At 47.4% G+C, this 17,906-nt stretch overlaps 6 protein-coding genes across 6 annotated transcripts; 2 read left to right on the forward strand and 4 right to left on the reverse strand.

Moving 5' to 3' along the window:
• Positions 1-1,759: 1,759 nt before the first annotated feature.
• On the reverse strand, positions 1,760-3,734 carry GLAREA_07591 (Cryptochrome/photolyase FAD-binding protein; the record flags this gene model as incomplete). Its single annotated transcript, XM_008082279.1, has 2 exons — positions 1,760-3,503; positions 3,562-3,734. The coding sequence occupies 2 exons, from the start codon at positions 3,732-3,734 to the stop codon at positions 1,760-1,762; spliced, it is 1,917 nt and encodes a 638-aa protein (XP_008080470.1).
• Positions 3,735-4,889: 1,155 nt separating this feature from the next.
• On the reverse strand, positions 4,890-6,297 carry GLAREA_07592 (PH; the record flags this gene model as incomplete). The annotated part of the gene is made up of 2 exons (XM_008082280.1): positions 4,890-5,700; positions 5,747-6,297. 2 exons carry the CDS (start codon positions 6,295-6,297, stop codon positions 4,890-4,892), a joined length of 1,362 nt encoding a protein of 453 aa, XP_008080471.1.
• A 1,419-nt stretch (positions 6,298-7,716) lies between these two features.
• Positions 7,717-8,136, forward strand: GLAREA_07593 (uncharacterized protein; the record flags this gene model as incomplete). Its single annotated transcript, XM_008082281.1, has 1 exon — positions 7,717-8,136. One exon carries the CDS (start codon positions 7,717-7,719, stop codon positions 8,134-8,136), a length of 420 nt encoding a protein of 139 aa, XP_008080472.1.
• Positions 8,137-11,111: 2,975 nt separating this feature from the next.
• On the forward strand, positions 11,112-12,011 carry GLAREA_07594 (S-adenosyl-L-methionine-dependent methyltransferase; the record flags this gene model as incomplete). The annotated part of the gene is made up of 2 exons (XM_008082282.1): positions 11,112-11,164; positions 11,300-12,011. The coding sequence occupies 2 exons, from the start codon at positions 11,112-11,114 to the stop codon at positions 12,009-12,011; spliced, it is 765 nt and encodes a 254-aa protein (XP_008080473.1).
• A 938-nt stretch (positions 12,012-12,949) lies between these two features.
• Positions 12,950-15,390, reverse strand: GLAREA_07595 (uncharacterized protein; the record flags this gene model as incomplete). The annotated part of the gene is made up of 2 exons (XM_008082283.1): positions 12,950-15,189; positions 15,354-15,390. 2 exons carry the CDS (start codon positions 15,388-15,390, stop codon positions 12,950-12,952), a joined length of 2,277 nt encoding a protein of 758 aa, XP_008080474.1.
• An 890-nt stretch (positions 15,391-16,280) lies between these two features.
• On the reverse strand, positions 16,281-17,801 carry GLAREA_07596 (uncharacterized protein; the record flags this gene model as incomplete). Its single annotated transcript, XM_008082284.1, has 1 exon — positions 16,281-17,801. One exon carries the CDS (start codon positions 17,799-17,801, stop codon positions 16,281-16,283), a length of 1,521 nt encoding a protein of 506 aa, XP_008080475.1.
• Positions 17,802-17,906: the final 105 nt, after the last annotated feature.

The following is a 17,906-nucleotide window of genomic DNA, read 5'->3' on the forward strand; positions in this document are numbered from 1 at the left end:
GAGTTACCGAGACGCAACGATGGAATCTGAATTTTGCGATATGCAACAAAAGGAGGTAAAAAGTTTGCCTACATATCATCTCATCTGATGTGTAGCCTATGGTTGTGAGCCACTATGGGTTATTATAACTAAACCGTTGAATACAAATTTTGCGACCTGCAACAAAAGGTCTAATTTATGCGTTGTTCCATCTGATCTCGACTTATACATACATATGAGTTAATATAACTAAATCGCTGAATATAACTTTTGCGATGTGCAACAAAACAAACAGGTTAGAAGGAAATCTATACTTCATCTCATCTGATACCTGGCTCGCACTCAAGAATTACTGAAACCCAAAGAATGAACATGAATTCTGCGACATGCAACAAAATCTAGCAAGCAAATATCATCTCATCTGATAGCCAGCAACAGTCCAAAAGAACCGAGACCGACAGCTTGATCATAAATTTTGCGACTTGCAACAAAAAAAAAACTCAAAGAGAAGGCCTAGCTATGCGGTCTTCCACAGTGAATAGAGCTCATTTAATGGGGTTGTGTAAGTTCAAGTATTGACGACTCAGCTGTTCGTAAAACGTGACTTGAAGTAGATTCGTATTTAGGACATAATCTCTGTGCGATTAAGGATATGTACTCTTCCTACTAATTCGATGTTAGCCATCACATAATCTCAGGGGGGGATTTCATCTGATATCTAGGTGACGGTGAAAAGTACCAAAACTGAAAGAATGAACATGAATTTTGCGACATGCAACAAAACTCTTCGAATATGAACGTAGTAGAACATCTCATCTGATGTCAAGCTCGTACTGAGGGACTCTCGGTTGTGAGTTAACATGATGCTAAGCATGAATATAAGTTTTGCGACATGCAACAAAAACTCATCGGGTGTTATTTCATCTGATTTCTGGCTCTAATGAAGGCAGCACAGTTCTGAGTTAACAAGCTGCAGAGGATGAACGTGAGTTTTGCGACATGCAACAAAACCGAGAGGGAAATTGGTTAACAAGGCTTGCATTCACTTGGGAGTGTCTGAGAGTGGTATCGAAATATAAGTAAACGAGATCAAAAGGGCTAAAAACAAGCCTTGCGACATGCAACAAATCAAGAGGAACATTGGGTAAGAAGCATTCACTTGAAAACGTTAAGAATAATAATGAAAGTATCAAGTATGGCGCTTCTCATCTGATATGTCGTCCTTAGTATAAAGTAATCGAGTTCAAAAAGTTGAATGTGAAATTTGCGACGTGCAACAAAACCGAAAATGAAAATCAGAAATGAATATTCACTCTTAGAAAGCGACAGACATAGCACGATATCTGAGCTCGACAAGAGCCACTCATCTGATGTCCAACTCAAATCCATAAGTTAACCGAGATCAAAAGGTTGAATGGGAGTTTTTGCGACATGCAACAAAACGTGAGAAGGCATAAAAAGGTGCAAGCTTTGGAATTGAGATGAGTATCGAGGGAAGTGAAGCTTGTATCTTCGTAGAGCACGATCTTATGGCACTTTTGTGTTGCTTCTTACTTGCGACGTGCAACAAAACTTCTTGATTCAACCTTTTGGTCTGTCACATTTGGCAAATTGGCCGGGACATTTTGGTCAGGAGAATTTGGTCAGAGGAATTTGGCCAGAGGATTTTGGTCGGAGTTTATTGCGATATGCAACAAAACCTACGAACCGATCTACCCTCTTCTTCTTCTTCACTCATCTCTTGGTATCATTTCCCATCGATCCTCCAAGCAAACAATCCCTACTTCTTACTCCTCTTAACCATCCCATCCAGCGTCCCCTGTCCCTTCTCCTTCCCCCTCTTCCTCTTCCCATTTGCTCCAGCATTCCCATCGCCCCCCTCCGCCGCCTCATTATCATCCGCACTAACCTTCCCCTCGTCGGCCTTCGCAACCTCCTTCTGCTCAAACAATTCCTTCCAACTCCCATCCAAAACCTTTGGATCATTTCCATAGAGATTAATGTGATATGCTTTCTTCATCGCATCCAGACAAAACGCTCTACGTTCCGGAAAATCGAAGATCGGCCGTGGATATTGTTTTGAGTCCTCAGCCGTAGGATTAGACAGGCCTTCCTTGAAGCGGTTGACTTGATCTAAGATTTGATCCGTTGTCAAAAACGAGACGCCTGCTTTCTTGAGATCTGATTTCGGCGCTTTCCAAGGCTCGTAAATATATTTCCTATCGAGATCCTTGAGTTCCGGAACGAAATTCCTAACAAATTTACCCTCGGGGTCCCATTTCTGGCCGAAGGCGATGGGTGAATACATTCTATAGTACATAGAATAAAACGCCGTGCAGCTTAACCACTGCCAGTTCCCTACATTGGAAGCGACTTCATGATCAATCAGCCATTCCTCGAAAACTTCGGCGCCACGCTCCCAGTGGATAAAACAACCGCCGCGAGTAAGGAAACAAGCTACAGCGTGGCGACCCAGATGATGTATCCAACCTTCGAGACGGAGTTGGCGCATCAGAGCGTCGATCCAGGGGAATCCCGTGAGGCCGTATTTCCAGCGGACGAACCATTCTTCTGCTTGTGAATCTGTGGATTGGAACTCGCCGGTTATGAGTTTGGTGTCTGGATCTATTTTGGCGGGGAGAGAAAAGGGAATGAAGCGACAGTGCGGGTTGTTTATGGTTTGCGCGTAATACCAACCTCCTGCTGCTTGAGCGCCAAAGTACATGTCGCGAAAGTAGAGTTGGCCTAGTAGGGAGACTGGTGGTTCGGATGATTTACCTTTGTAGGACGCGATGGTGTCTTGGACTTGCCAGTAGAATTCTCTGATGCTTAGACTGCCGAAGTGGAGGTGTGGTGAGAGGAGAGTGGTTGCTTGAGGTTCGAAATCTGTGGGTGCTGTTTTGGGTTTCTCGAATGTGGCGGTGTATTTTTTGTCCGCTATTATTTTTGATAGAGCTTTGAGAGCAAGTGATTCTCCTCCTCTGTGTTTGGTCGTTGCTGGCTGCATACCAAGTTCCTCGAGAGATGGGACTGCAAAATCTCCATTCGGCCCTGATATGTTCTCGTAGGATTTATCATCATGCCGTCGTGGACCGCTATTAAAGTCTGGTTTGGAAGTAGGTTGTTCTTGTTCAAAATGTAATTCAAGCTCTCCGGGATCTGGTATCGATTTCGGAGCGGGTATTGGTCTAGGAACAGGCCCAACTTTTGGACCAGCGGTTTGCACCTGAGTGATGGTCATAGTTGCATTACCTCCATTCTTTTTGACTAGCTCATCACTATCCCATAACGTCCTGCCAGATTTGACAATGACTTCCACTCCTGCTTCTTTGGCGGCTTTAATGACAGCAGCGTCTCGATCTCGAGCATACGCGTCTGTATCTTTCTCAAACACCAAATGGGTAACTTTCCACGCTTTAAACAGCTTAGGATAAAGCGTCTGAGGCGCTTCTCTTAGAAGAAATAGTTTGGACTTCTTGTTGAGTTTGGTTATGGATGTCGAGACATCATTCAAGGAGTCAATACTGGGTGAATTAGCCATGATTCGTTTCAAGATACATATAACTTGGGTAAAATAATTACAGAAATTGCCATCTATTAACACCTACACGCGCACGATACACATAATGAGGGTCCCATGTCCAAACGGGCCAAAAAGCAGTAGGTTGGAGATCTAGTGCTGCCTTCAAAGCCGGGGAGTCGTGAAGTCGAAGATCCGTTCGGAACCAGTATATCACTCGAGTTTCTTTCCCCATCGTTAGAGATACGAGCGAAGCTGGAAACACCAGATCAATAATATCCCCAGATAATTGGTGTCATGACGTCGTCGTTCGAGGTACACGGCTCAGCCCTGAAACTAGTGCATTCCTCAATCCCCCTAGCGGCTCGCTAGTCAGGAGCAAAATGTGGGAATTGTCCGAGACACATTTGGGATGATCAAATTCATATTTCTCTCTGAATATATCGAAATCAATTCAAAAGCCATCATACCATCGCTGGGATGTCAAGAGGGGTTTCGCCGTAACCTTAGCGAAATCCATCTTGTTTGCGCCTTGGTTTGTGCTAATGGTATTTGCTTTGGCATTGCGAGTAGTCACATTGTCGGATGTGAGGTGTAAAATGTTGTTAGTTTTCAAGGTTGAGAGGAGAGTCCATTCTCACGTGGGCGTGCGCATAGCACTTCTATCTGATAGGTTGTGAAAGTTACACAAGATCGAGGATCCGCTTTCTGAGATTACGGAGACACAAGCCGATTTCATCACGTTTTTGCTTCCCAGCCATGTAGAGGGTTGGCTCAAGATCAGCATTCAGTATCGAGTTGAACTCACTCGGGTTCATCATCTATCATTCACACACGAGTTCGGAATACTGACAGAAGAAGTTGGTACAGCGACCACATATAATTTCTATCTGCATCTACACTGCCTCCTTCTTTCTCCTCCTCAAAACCCACCTCCCTTCCTCCCAGGTATCGAACACAACTTCATCCCATCTGCTCATCTCATCTAAACTTACAAAAACTAAACATGTAAATGCCAATGCAAACGCTCGTTTTCAAATGCAAGACTAAAATGCCTCTCCAAGATCCTGTTCCTCGGAACGTTTCTTCGTGGGTAGCTTATTCATCCCATCTAATAATCCCCGAATTTCAAAAATAAAACATAATAAAACTCCATCCCATTGCAATACCCGTCTATAAGAAGGCCGGCCGGCGTTCGTAAGTTAGAAAACTCCTGGTGTATATTCCCCTATTCCCGTTTTTGTCTGATGTCTCGATAGGCCGTTGGTGATTATTGTGTATAATATATCTCGGTGTGTGTTGATTTTAGGTCTGATAGCTTTGATAAATCCGGGAAGTCGCATAATTAGCAGCTCGTGAGCTATCCATTAACGACATCTCCGTGCGTCTCTCATATGGGTATCAATTCTCCAAGTTGCCCAATCATCCATTCCTCTTCAGTCCAATCGTTCTCATCATAATCCGGAAGTCCATCTTCCATGCCTGGTCTCCACGCTTTGAGTCGCCCAGTACTCCAATCGACAACCCACCGTTTCCCTTTAATAATTACAAGATTACTCTTCCTCGGGCTTCGACTTGTCAGGATGGCCATGCATCTCTTGGCGTACAACATATCGTAAAACGGCGTCCATTGATGTTGAGGTCTCCATTTTCCAGATTCAGTAAGGGATGGATTGGCCGACCTTGAGAATGAGCTATTGCCCGAGTTCGATCTGGAGTTGGCCCTGGAGTTGGATGTGGAATTGTATGGTACCGCTGGTCCGTGTTGTTGAAATAATCTTGATCTTGACGCAACACTAAGGAGACTCGGTCGAACCCTTGGCTCGGATGGGGCCGGAGAAGGTGGTCGAATATTAAGTAAAGCAGGAGTGACCAATTGAACATCGACACTCTCTGTGTCATCCAAATCACTTACCAGACTGCTGCTACTCGTCGATGCTGTAGCTAAGTTTGGATAGTCTCTGGCGATAAGTTCTTGCTGCTCACGAAGTTCATTGACAGTACGATCCGCTGCTCGATCTGCTCGACGACGACGAGGACGTGGAATGGAAAGATCTCGAGGAAGATCTCGATCATCAAGTGGGGCGGCAAGGTCGATTGCTGCAAACAGAGATTGAAGCCATAGGACGAATGTCTCTATGGTGTTGCAGGCGATTAAGAACTGATCTGCTTCGGCACGGATACGAATAACGAATCGCTTCCTGGTATATATTAGTAGGAGAAGAAAGGTACGGCATGTGTACATACTTGAGGTAATCGGCAGCAACGCCAACCTCGGCGTGCTGTAAGTTGTAGCTCCTCAAGAGACCGCCTTTCTTGTTTCCAACAGGAATGTCATTCTTTCCATCCTTGAATACGTTCCCGCCTTTGTATTTGGAAAATGTCAAAGCAGTTCCTTGCAAGCTGACGACCTCTCGATACCAATTTCTATCGTGAGCTCTATGAATCGCACCGTGTAATTCAGTCTTCCTCAGGAACACATTTTCTAGACAAAGAGCACATGAATATGGCGGTAAGATTTCTTGGCCTTCATCCTCTCTTGGCTGGATGTTGAATTTGCGGCGTAAACTGGTAGACAAGAACTCGTCATACGAAGGCGGCTCATCCTGCGGTGGAATCTGTGGGAGTTCTTTGGACGCCATTGACCAATTTCCCAATGGCCATCCAGAATCTGATCTCTCACCACGACGCTGGAAATGATCCTCCACAGATAACCTCGGGCTAGCGGTCATCTCTACACCCAGAAAGACGCCCAAACTTGCGAGGTTTTCATTGTTGATATCAGCGCGAGGTGACATTGTCACCGCACCGCTGACTGGTTCGTGGTATACTAGTCCGGGCCCTGTTTAACTCCAAAAGCCAGATGCAGTCGTACATAAAAGAAACTCGGAATCATGCATGCATCGCTGCTAGGTGGTGGTGCTGTGATCGGAACTCGGGTGTATCCCGTACGTACCAGGCGGTCTACTATTGGCACAACCTGTTTTGGTGACGGGGCGTGACTTCCAGATGAGATACTAGGTCGAACAGCTCCTGAATGTTCAGTTCTTGGTGTTTCCTGGTGGCGTGTGGAAGTGATGTTGAATGGTGAGGAGAGTTGAAGAGGTCGGAGAATATCGAGGATCGAGGAGGCTCAAAAGAGTGGGAGAGGCCCGACAAAAGGAGAAATGAGAGACCGTGGGGGGGTGCCAGTGGAGGAGGGGCAGGCAGAGATGGGTTTGTAGATTGGCATCCAGAGTGATTAGTCTCTCGTGTGAAGAGAGAAGTGTCGACGGGGTACTCGTACAGATGATCGACTGGTTAGTCTCTTGTCACTGAACTGCCGCCGCTTGTCGTATCAGACGACACGGAGAAATAGACGACGTGGGCCGGGAGGGTCGCGGTGGTGCTCGCGAGCTGGCGAAGGGGGTGAGTGGGAGCAGTGGGAGCACGGGATCTGAGGGGAGAAGGTGATGAGCGGGTGAAGCGTCGCAGGCGTGCGTTGAAGAGTTCGTCGTTGTAGAATTGTGCGTGGAAGGACCGACAGAGCCGTGCTGGGCTGTCATAAAATATTCCCGGATGTTACCAGTCCTTTACCAGTCCTTTTGCGAGCAGTGTTACACCCGTCTGCAGTCTGCAGCAATGCATGTCGGCCTGCTTGAGCCTGCGGTGGAGTCTGGAGGGTCGAGTACGAGTACGGAATCGTGGTCACGGTCCACCAGACTACGAGTACCAAGGAGAACACCTCGGCTCCACTCCCACAAACGGCAGACGACGGTAAACGGCGGGTCCACTTAACACCGCGATCTGGTATGGGTATCAGACCAATCCGACCTCCACATCACAGACTGATTACATCTGATTACAGCTGATTACAGCTGATTACAGATTGATTACCAAACATACATGGATTCGTCACGGGATGTCGCCATTTACGGGCAGCAGTCTGGCCCTCACAGACACATTACTTACGACGTGCAGTCCCAAGCAGAGACCTTCTCTCCCCTCCAACATCAATTATCAAGCAAGGCGCACCCTCTCCCCTCTCACCAACTCTCGGGAATCTCTAACCCAACGCCCAGCGATAGTGCCCAATAACCTCAGACGCCCGCGACGACAACATGCCTCTCCTCCCTCACCCGATTCGCCATAAATAAGAATTAATCTGCTTGGCTGATCACAGGTGGAGTCGACGCGAACGAGGCGAATATCAGCTTAATTGGGATGGGGGGTTCGACATGGCGGAGAAAAAGGAAACTGGCGCGCTCGTCTGTCAAAAGCGATCAGCCTGTTTGACTCCATCTGGCAAACAGGCCCCCTGGCTGCATCAACTTATTATCCCATCTCTGTCCCCATCTCGCCCATCTCGCCCATCTCGACTGCATTTATCCAACGATCCGCCGATTAGGGTCGTGGGGTGGCACGATGAGAGAGTCCAAGGAACGACGATCCGAAGACTGAGTAAACCTGGCTTCGGGTGCAATTCGTGCGCGAGGCCACTCAATCAGCGTGTCCTGACGCCACCAACAGCAGCCTCATTCGGATCTGACATGGCCATCGTTTGCGCCGCAGTCCAGAATGATGACTTCACACCTCGAAAGGCCCTTTTCTGGAAGGAATACGGAATACATATATGGACTCATGGGGGAGGAGCTTGAGCTACGCGCAAGAAAGATGCGGGACCGTCGCTCAGCTCGTCTCGATCCAAGTGCGGGAACAACACCGAGATCACATGAATGAGCGGCCGGCGTTGGTAGATCAAACAAGACATCAATACTCGAGTATCCTCCTTCAAGTCCTTGCGCATCTCGTTACCCTATCGCTGGGAGATAACAAGACTCCGAGTAAGTGCGGTTCCCAAAATACATTTCACCTCATAGCATCATACAAACAAACCACAAGTTGGTTTGGCGGTCCATCCGATTGGCAACGACACTTCAGATTCCGAGGTCAAGGCTCGCAACTTGACATAAACCTCTCGGCGGGTTTCAATTGATGGAATTTCTCTGTCCCGCATTTGCATAAACTATCTTAGTTCGGCAGCTATGTTTCATCAAAAAGCATGCATCGACAATCGATAAGTTCTCGGACGGTTGGCCCTTAATAATGCGAGCCCTGGAATCGATTGTTCTTTCGGCCCTCGTATCTTATTCATCTATCCTGCTATCGAAACCGTCATTTCTCTTTTCAGCGGTCAGCTCGGATTGGGATGTGTGCTTCGCCCTTCACCGACACACCCGTCCGTTCTGCAAAACAGTGGATTATGATGTCCTCGCCGTCAACAGCTCGGGAACTCGATCAAGTGTAGTGAAGATAAGGCTCGTCGGCCCTTCTTTTCTCCACAGTCCCAAAACTCCAAATCAATGGGGCTGAACACGACTTACTCCATACCCCACTGCAAAGATAAAAATGGATCGTGGAGAGATGCGGAGACATCATCGGAACACTCGGCTCGGCCTAAGATCACTTACAACGTGAACAATTGACAAAGTTCAGATGCAACATTGGATCTTGGATCAAGACGCAGACTCGCAGCTGATGCGGGAATCTGCGACAAGGCGAACGCTGTCGTCAGAAGGTTGCAACGGTGCCGAAAATCGTAGTCAAAAACATCAGATGGAGATATCCCAGTGGTCATCTCACTTGATTCCACGTTTCAACCACTCCACGAGCGACCAGAATCGGGAACGAAGCAGCCAACACTGTTTTACACACTGTTGCCTTGTAAAGCCGTTATCGTCATATCTTGATTCGATGGGATTCAGTCAATTCGGGTTCGCGGTCCGTACGCCAGCCGGGTCTTTGTTCAGCCGAGAATCCGAATATCCTCATGTTCTTCTATCAACAGTCCTGAGTTTGAGAATTGCTATAAAAGGATCTCAAAGAGACGTTTTGTATCTTGAAACTTTTATTTTCAAGCCGGTCCTCTCAAGGCACTGCATAAGATCCAGCCTCGAAGTTTCGAGATGGAGAAGAGCACTCTCCCTGGGGAGGTTCACTTTATAAACTGATCATTCAGAAGACGTCGTGAGTTCAATTATTTCGCCCCATTTCTTAGACACACTTTGACTTCACGCATTCCTACTTGAGCTGAAAGCAATCCATTTTTCACGGACAAGACACCCCTCCACATCGGCTTTCTACCAACAAACTTCAAGTCTTGGTTCTATTGACATCCTTTACACATACCGACTTAACTTGCAGCGACCATACATCATGCAAGCCTCTCCCACATCATCGTATCTGTTGGTCTGCATGAGATGTTCGTGGGGTGCTGACGGGTGCTATCTCAATGCCACACCGTGTTGTCGTTGCATTTAGGATTCGGCGCTTGGCTAAATCATTGCAGAATCATGAGCATTAGATATTCTATCCCACCACCTCCCCCATCAGCACGTCCTCTTGCGAATGCACTGCCGTGAAGCTCATCACACGTAAGCGAGTTGGAATGAACTATCATTCATCCTTATTACAGATCACTGCTCGAGAGCACTAATATGCTGCTAGCTGATGACAGGCTTTCATTGCCGTTGCTTTTGAGATTCGGTCTCTGGCTAAATCATAAGAAAATCTACATCTTGTCATGGGATCGCGAGTATATCTTCTTACCGATCAGCTCACCGACGATGTTTTCTGTCCATAAGCGAGTGCTTAATCGATCATTATTCATCCTCATTGCAGATCACTGAACGGGAGATGCTAGCTCCTATCCTGGGTGTAACAAGCTTTCTCCCCGGTTTCTCCACATGTTCGACTGAATAGCCTAAACGGAGAATTTGGGTTGATCATTGTACTTGTAGGTGGGGATACATAGAGTATGCGGTAGAGTGCATGATAAAGCCTCGTCCTCCCCTCTATATTAGTTGGTTATCGTTATTAACTTGATTGGTTTGATATGAGAGCATCACCGCTTGATGAGTAGCTCTGAAAGTGCTGATTTGGCGAATTGAGATGGTAGGTTGACGTTGACATGTCGTGGAAGGGGAAGGTCAAATGTCAATTTCTCGCATTCATTCACGCCTGTGGGCGAAATTCTGTATATTTGAGTTTGCAGCTTGATGTTAGAACGACATCCCACGACGGAGCAAGATCGATGCCATCAAATATGCGTTGCTCATCACGAGGTTTCGCAACTAATTGACTTAGAAATCGACCTGGGAAGCTTCTGAGGGTTATATACTATTAGCAGGAACTTCAAAGGGTCTACCGGAGGAAAGGAACTCTAATTCTGTGACTGTCGAGCACCACGATTTAAAGATAGTATCAGGGTCGTGGCATTGGTGAAATTATGGAACCATGAATACCTATCGATTATATTTCAAGAGAAAGTGATTATGAGATAATAAAGAAGACAATTGCATCAGACACTTGTGCTGATACTTGGAGAGCCGCAGTATGATAAATTTCTATGATTCTTAAAACAGACAACAGAAGTCGTTGATATCATGAAGTGTTCGTCAAAGACGTTGATACAAATCCGACTGTCGAAGCGAGAAGGGGGTAGAGGCGGTCAATCCAAAACGAGAAAGTGGGGCAATGTTTCTGCCATTGCTTCAATATTTTGATGTACAAGTACAGCATCACCATGCTACAACAGTTTGACGACCTGTTTAGAGACCCAGACAGTTCCAACATGGCTAACAAACCGAGTCATCTAGAGCCCTCACCTCTAGGCACAAAAGAATAGTAAGCTCAACTGGCAGCCGAATATACACTTCACAACCATCTTCGTCCTCCATCTCCCCGCCATCCCATCACCACCCAATCTCTCACTCACACATTCATTAACCATCCCAGTCTCTAACACGCACACAACCACAGCTGGGAAACCCTCTACACAACCGAACTCCACAACCACACCCTCGACACCACCGACGAAGGCACAATCTGGTTCGCCGATTCGGCCGCAGAAGATAAAATCCTCCCATTCCTCGCGGAACAGATCTTGGATAAGCAGATCTTAGGCCCGGAAACAGGGGCGGAGAATTGCAGTTTTCTGGACCTAGGGACGGGCAATGGACATCTGCTTTTTAGATTGCGTGGAGTAGGAGAGGATGAGGAGGACGAGGAGGAAGTGAAATGGACGGGCAGGATGCTGGGTGTGGATTACTCTGCCAAGAGCGTGGAGTTTGCGCGGAAACTAGCGGAGCAGAAAGGGTTGGATGAGAAGGATATTGCGTTTCAGCATTGGGATATACTTAGCTCGCCACCTGAGGATATTCTTCAAGCCGAGCAAACGGAGGGTTGGGATGTGGTTCTTGATAAAGGCACGTTTGATGCTATTTCTCTTAGCGACGAGGTTGATGCGCAGGGAAGGAGGGTGTGTGAAGGGTATAAGGGAAGAGTGATGGAGCTTGTAAGGAGGGGCGGGCTGTTCTTGGTTACGAGTTGTAATTGGACGCCCGCGGAGTTGAGGGGGTGGTTTGAGGGGGAGGGATTTGGAGTTGTGGGGGAGATTGCGTATCGGAGGTTTAGGTTTGGAGGAGAGGAGGGACAGACTATTGCGAGTGTTTGTTTTAGGAGGGAGGAATGAATGGAAGTTCTAAGAGGCATGGATCTATTACACTACTGCCTTTGAAGGATTTGGTAAGTTAATGAGATGCTGTGAAGTCAACCTTTCCTTGCTCTGGAAACCATACACAAGTATTCAAATTCATACTTCAAAATATCCCCAAATTAAACATTTCTCGGCCTCCAAATACACGAACCAAAAATTACACTCCAAATTCCTTTATCCCAATTCCGATCAGAACACGCCAGAACCCATGAACTCCATGTATCTCTGATCCATCACTATCAACAGCCCAGCTAGGACGAAGAAAAGCTTCACTTCCAACGTCAACTAATACTCGGTCGTTATGGAATACAAACTAACAGCATGAAAATCTCTACATTCTACAGCCTAGTCATTTGTCACCACCAGCTCGTGTACGTGCCACTCAACGACCGATACAAGGAAGATCTTCCACATTTACAAACACGCATTTATAAACTGAGGAGATATCCAAATCCTTCTTTAGACACCTGTATATAAGAGAGTATTTTAACCAAGAACTAATGCTCCGCTGAAGATCAACAAGGGAGATTCATACCTTCACTAATTTACTCCAACCTCACATCTTCAACTCCTCGCTCTCAACATTACTGACTCCCCACTCCAGCGCAACTTTTCCAGGTCAAACGTGGCACCACGGAGGTATTTCCAGAATCTCACTGGCAGAATCTGATAAAAGGGAAGGAGAAGACAGCGGGTGAAGTAGACGTAAAGATATCATTAAACCCTCCAAATCTAGCATATATACAACCATGCTACCCTCCCTTCCCTTTTCACATCACACCACATCATATTATACAACCCCCAAAACTCCCACAATGCAAGAACACTAAATCAAGTCATCACACCATCTCGTCAATCCCAGATCCACAGTATCACATTTCGCTCAAAATCCAAAAATAAACAACTCTTCACGCTCAAGTAAAATCAACCGTATTCCCCGTCCCAGCACCCTGTCTATTGCGCTCTAACCTCCTCCGCCTCCTCTTATCCTCATGACTCTCACTCCCCTGTTTGCCCACCCCCGAAGGACTCATCTCGCTCCACGTCCCATGGCTATCAGGACTCACCACACTCGTCCCCAGCGATTCGGCAGGTCTTCCACTATAATACGCGCTATCCTTCGGTCTCTTGCCGGCCGCGAAGGACGGATTCGGAGGTTCCAACGGTGGAGGAGGAGCTATACTTTCCGCTCTCCGCTCAGCGGCGCGCTCGCTTCGACGGTATCGTTGTTGGCGAGACGAGCGGACGTCGCTACCGCTGAGACTGCTCATACTGTCTGCTCTCGTACGTCTCGCTTTGGCGTTTTGAGCTTCTTTTTCGGCGGCTGCTTCGACTTCGGTGAGGCGGCGGAGCGTGACGTTTCGGTCTTTGTCGCCGTGGACTTTGACTTTGACGCTTATGGGTGGTGAGTCTACGGCACCTGCTCCTCCTCTGCTTTGGCTTCTCCGCCGTCTTCTCTCCTCTTCCGCTGCTAGGCCTGCTGCTGCGGCTACGGCTTCAGCGGCTGCTCTATCACCTGCTCTTCGCCTTCGTTCGGATGGCCTTCGATGTGGATGGCCCCCTGGAGACATGTAGGTTTCGCTTCCAGATTCCTGGTGAAGTATTCCTTGTGGATCTGGCGGCGCGGGAGGCATTGCTACTGTCTCTGTAATATCGTGTCTTGATCTGAACTGGCTCACAGCAACGGGAACTGGCGGTATATTCGAAACACCTGGCCGCACCTGATGTGGATCAGGTGGGATTATAGATGATAAGTCTGAGGACATGTCCGTATGCGCACCCTGACGATATTGTTTTCGGACAGGTGTTGTAAACCCGTCTCCTGTGAAGCGTGAGCTGCTTTGTCGTCTCCGTCTCTCCTCTTCTAATCGCGCATCCTCCTCCTTGTCTAACCGAGCTTGCTCTTTGTTTGCTCTACGATCTGCCATCTTTTTTCCAAACCACCCGAGACCCAAACCAGCTAGCAGCCCTTTCCCTGCTCCACTAGACTTTTGGGGTATTCTCGACGGAGAATCGCTGATGGTGTAGATAGCTGTACTATAACTATCATAACTAGATCTTCGGGCAGAATGCGGCCGGACAGGTCGTGGTGTCGTGGGAGCTTGAGCTGCACTAATAGCCGCTGCAGCCAAAACTGGATCACCCGGACCTGGTAGTAGTGGTGTTCTTGGCCTTCTTCCTTGCTCCATCATACTCTCATCGCTGATAACACTTTCTTGGTGATGTCGTCGGCTCGGTCTTCTTGAAGGAGTATCTGGGGCTACCGAGGTATAGTCAGATGCATCGTCGGCGCTTTTTCTCTTGCGGCTGTCGAAGAAACTCTTTGCTAATCCTGCCGCTCCCACCAGCGCAGCTCCTTTCAGGAGCTTATCTGTGAACCCTCCGCTTTCCTTTCGTTTTCTAGTTTCGAACTTCTCGTCCACATAACTATCGCTACCTCGTCGACTCGGTATTACTTCATGTCTCCTTGTCCTACTATTACTTCTGCTCCTGCTCCTACTTCGACGTCTTCTTCCAAGAAGAGCCGCCGCTCCCGCACCAGCTGCCAATGGCCCCAAAAATTTAAATCGGCTTGACTTCTTGTCTGAAATGACTGTTCCGCCATGGCTACTCTGTCGTCTAAGATCCGTGTGTGAATCTAGTCGTCGATAGGATAAAATGAAATAAAGAAGAACAAGGAAAGCCATCCAAAGAGCGTATAGTATGAAAGTCCAGCGGGGACTTCCATAAAGGGTTAATCCAAGAGGAACCTGCGCAATAGCTAACAAAGCAGTTGCCCTTCCAATCCATTGATGTAGATATCGTTTCAGAGATTGTCTCTTTCGTGTCCTCGGCTTGCGTGTGTATATCCAGGACCCTCCGAGCCATTGTAACATGATCAGGACATAAATAGCAAGACCAATTCCGTGATGAGGATTCGTAAGACTGCGGTTCGGTCCTACTGCAAACCATCCGAGTACAAGAACCACCGTCGAAAGCGCCACAGTCATTATTTGCAAGTAAATATGCCATCGCAGTGCATTCGTGCCTCTATGAAATCGGGCTATAAATATCGCGGAGGGGACGATGACGAGAAAGGTTATGACTGCGAGGATTGCGTGTCCTAGTATCAAGTTATAGTATCCTGACATATTTTTAAATCGATTCCCCATTCCTATCGAGCTTCGTTAGTATCCCATCACAGATGGATACGGAAAGCATTACCATTATATCGCATAGTGTCAAAATTCAACCCCACAAGATTCGGCAGCAGGAAATTATTCCTCGATGAATCCCAGGTCCCATCTCCAACATATAAGGTGTTGGAAGAATATGTACTGCTCCCCGCTGGGGCAAGGCCTTCCGTCGAAGCCATACCGGCGATAGATTGATGCGCTGGCCCTCGAGGGGCAGCTATCTATTGTCCAAAACCCCGAGAGAAAGTATCGCAGTGGTTATGACGCTGTTGCTGCAGATTCCCTATCGATAAATAGCCGTGGAATGAATGTCGGTTTATAGATACTCAAAGATCTAAGGAATGTAGTTGGAAATCGGTGCCGTCAATGTCGCTATCGATCGTTGTGTCGGTGGTGTAAACAATCGTCGCTTATCGGTTCCCCAGGCAATGGAATGAGAAGAGAAGATTCTGTTTGCTGCGCACCCCACGAACGATATGGAGCAAACAATGAAGCTGTTGATACTTGTAAATCTGGTAAAGGTCTACACATTTGCACTAGGAATGCCAACACAAGAATCGGTGTGTCTGGGTGGGTCAAATGCGATGTTTTTCGAACTTGCTTCCCGGTTCGCGGGGTGATGACTCGTTCGACACGGATTGTTGGCAGCCCAGGATGCACTTTGCGGGACGAGAACAAGTGGACGATCGTCGAAACCAAGAAACTTCATTTTCTTTTGATCATACATACATCTATCTGTTCATGCATTTTCTGAGATCTCAAGCTGCTTATATCAATTCTCGAAAACTATAAAGGCAGCATTCTCGTGCGCAAGTCGGCTACTCGAGTACCTGGTGTACGTATTAAGATATATGATCTGGACCAGGCTGCCTGGTTGCACACCTCCATCATTTCCAAATACTCGACATACTCCCTAGAATCTTTCTCCCGGCTAGATCACCCTTTGCTAACAAGAAAAAAGAGATATTATCCAAGCTATCATCATTCATTATTCATCAAAACACGAAATCAAAACTCCCACCCCAAATCGAAAGCCGTGACGCCAAAAGGACAGCACTCGCTCTGTAGCTCAATGCCTCTTGAGAACCTCTGCAAACTCTTGATCAACAATACTGTGAAACAACTGTTGGCTTCTTGTATACTCGGACCATAATCCAACGACTGTGTGGTAGACCTCTGTCAGTCCAACCGAATCATAGCGCTCCCTGCAAACCCTCGCGGAGTGGAGAAGATCTTTAAACTGGTGGAATACAGTACGAGGACACTCCCCATATACTCGAGCCATCACCCTTTCAAGCTTCCAGTATTCGCTCATTACCGTCCGGCCATTAGGAGTTTGCTCGTACTGATCCAGACTTTTCAAGAACTCTTCTTCTGCGAGGCCGCAAAAGCTCTCGCCGAGTCGTCCTAGTTCAACACGCACAGGTTCATCGAGAGCTTTGAAAGTGTTGAGTAGAAGGCTAAGGTGGTTCTGCGCAAGTTCCAGACTCTCATATTGTCGAGCGACATTTATTTGGACAAGCAGCTCTAAGCTTTTTCTCGACGAAGATTGCAATCTTCCCATCAAGCGATGAATATGGTCGCAAAAGTCGTAAATCATTCTTTCGTACTCTTTGTTGTCTTCTTCTTCTTGTTCATTTACGTTCGTACCTCGTCGAGCCGCGGCTGCACTGCCTTCCATGGGCACTTCCAGCACGACACGAAAAGAGCGAATCATATTAAAATAATTTGAGCTAAGTGGAGGTATCCATGCTGGCCCATGAGATTCCAAAGTGTACGGAATAGGCGATTGCAAAGTCGAGTTTACCATACGATTCTCGAATGAGGTGGAAGAGATGGGAGGCGGATTGGTGGATGATGCCCCCAGCTGCTGCCTCGCCATCATCAACCTGACTTTGTTTTGCCGTTCCAGTAGCATGAGCTGTAATTGATAGTCCTGTAAGGCATGGCTTCCAACGTTATGAAAACCCATCACATGGGCCGTGGGGTTATATAACGGGTTTGGTTGAGATCCATGGCGTGACGACGAGTTACACATGGTGAATGTGAACCTGGAGATTTCTATCACAAACGTTCTCCGGCCATAGAGGGTATAGGCAGCTTCGCTATGGATTTGGCGATTGGCCCTCAAGATGGAAGGGAAAGTCCGCTCGGAAGCACCAGGCAAGTTCTGGAACCTTGCTGAGACCAGGGAATTTGGAAACAACAAATCATATATCCGACACCTCAACTCCAAGGGAAGCTGCAAGAAGTAGCAAGGCCCGTAACTCCAGTGCCGATAGCATAGTTGATACGCGTGAGGACGTTTCTCGACCAACGCTCCGCAAGGGAAACCACATGGCATAGGCGCATTGCAAACAGTTGCGATGCGGACTTGCTCTCGATGTCTCTTACAGGTGGGCAGCCCATCGTTCATCCGTTCGACGGCTTTGACGATACAGGGTCCTCCTTTCTTCTGCAATCCCGAGCATGACTTGAGTGATATTTCATCGTGAAAGGGACAGCTCTTTCGGCTGTGGACTGCAGCTGGGATTTGGTATAGAGCCTGGGTGACTGGACTGGGTGGTGCTAGCATGGTCGAGGAAGCCATCATGATTCTTCGTCGCGGCAAGTGTTGATGTAAATGGTGGGATGTATTTCCTTCCCCTTTTGCAAGCAGTCCGGTAAGAAAAGTGAAGAAAAAGCAAGAGCTTCT

The sequence above is a fragment of the Glarea lozoyensis genome (assembly GCF_000409485.1).
Source record: "Glarea lozoyensis ATCC 20868 chromosome Unknown GLAREA16, whole genome shotgun sequence".
Classification (NCBI taxonomy): domain Eukaryota; kingdom Fungi; phylum Ascomycota; class Leotiomycetes; order Helotiales; family Helotiaceae; genus Glarea; species Glarea lozoyensis.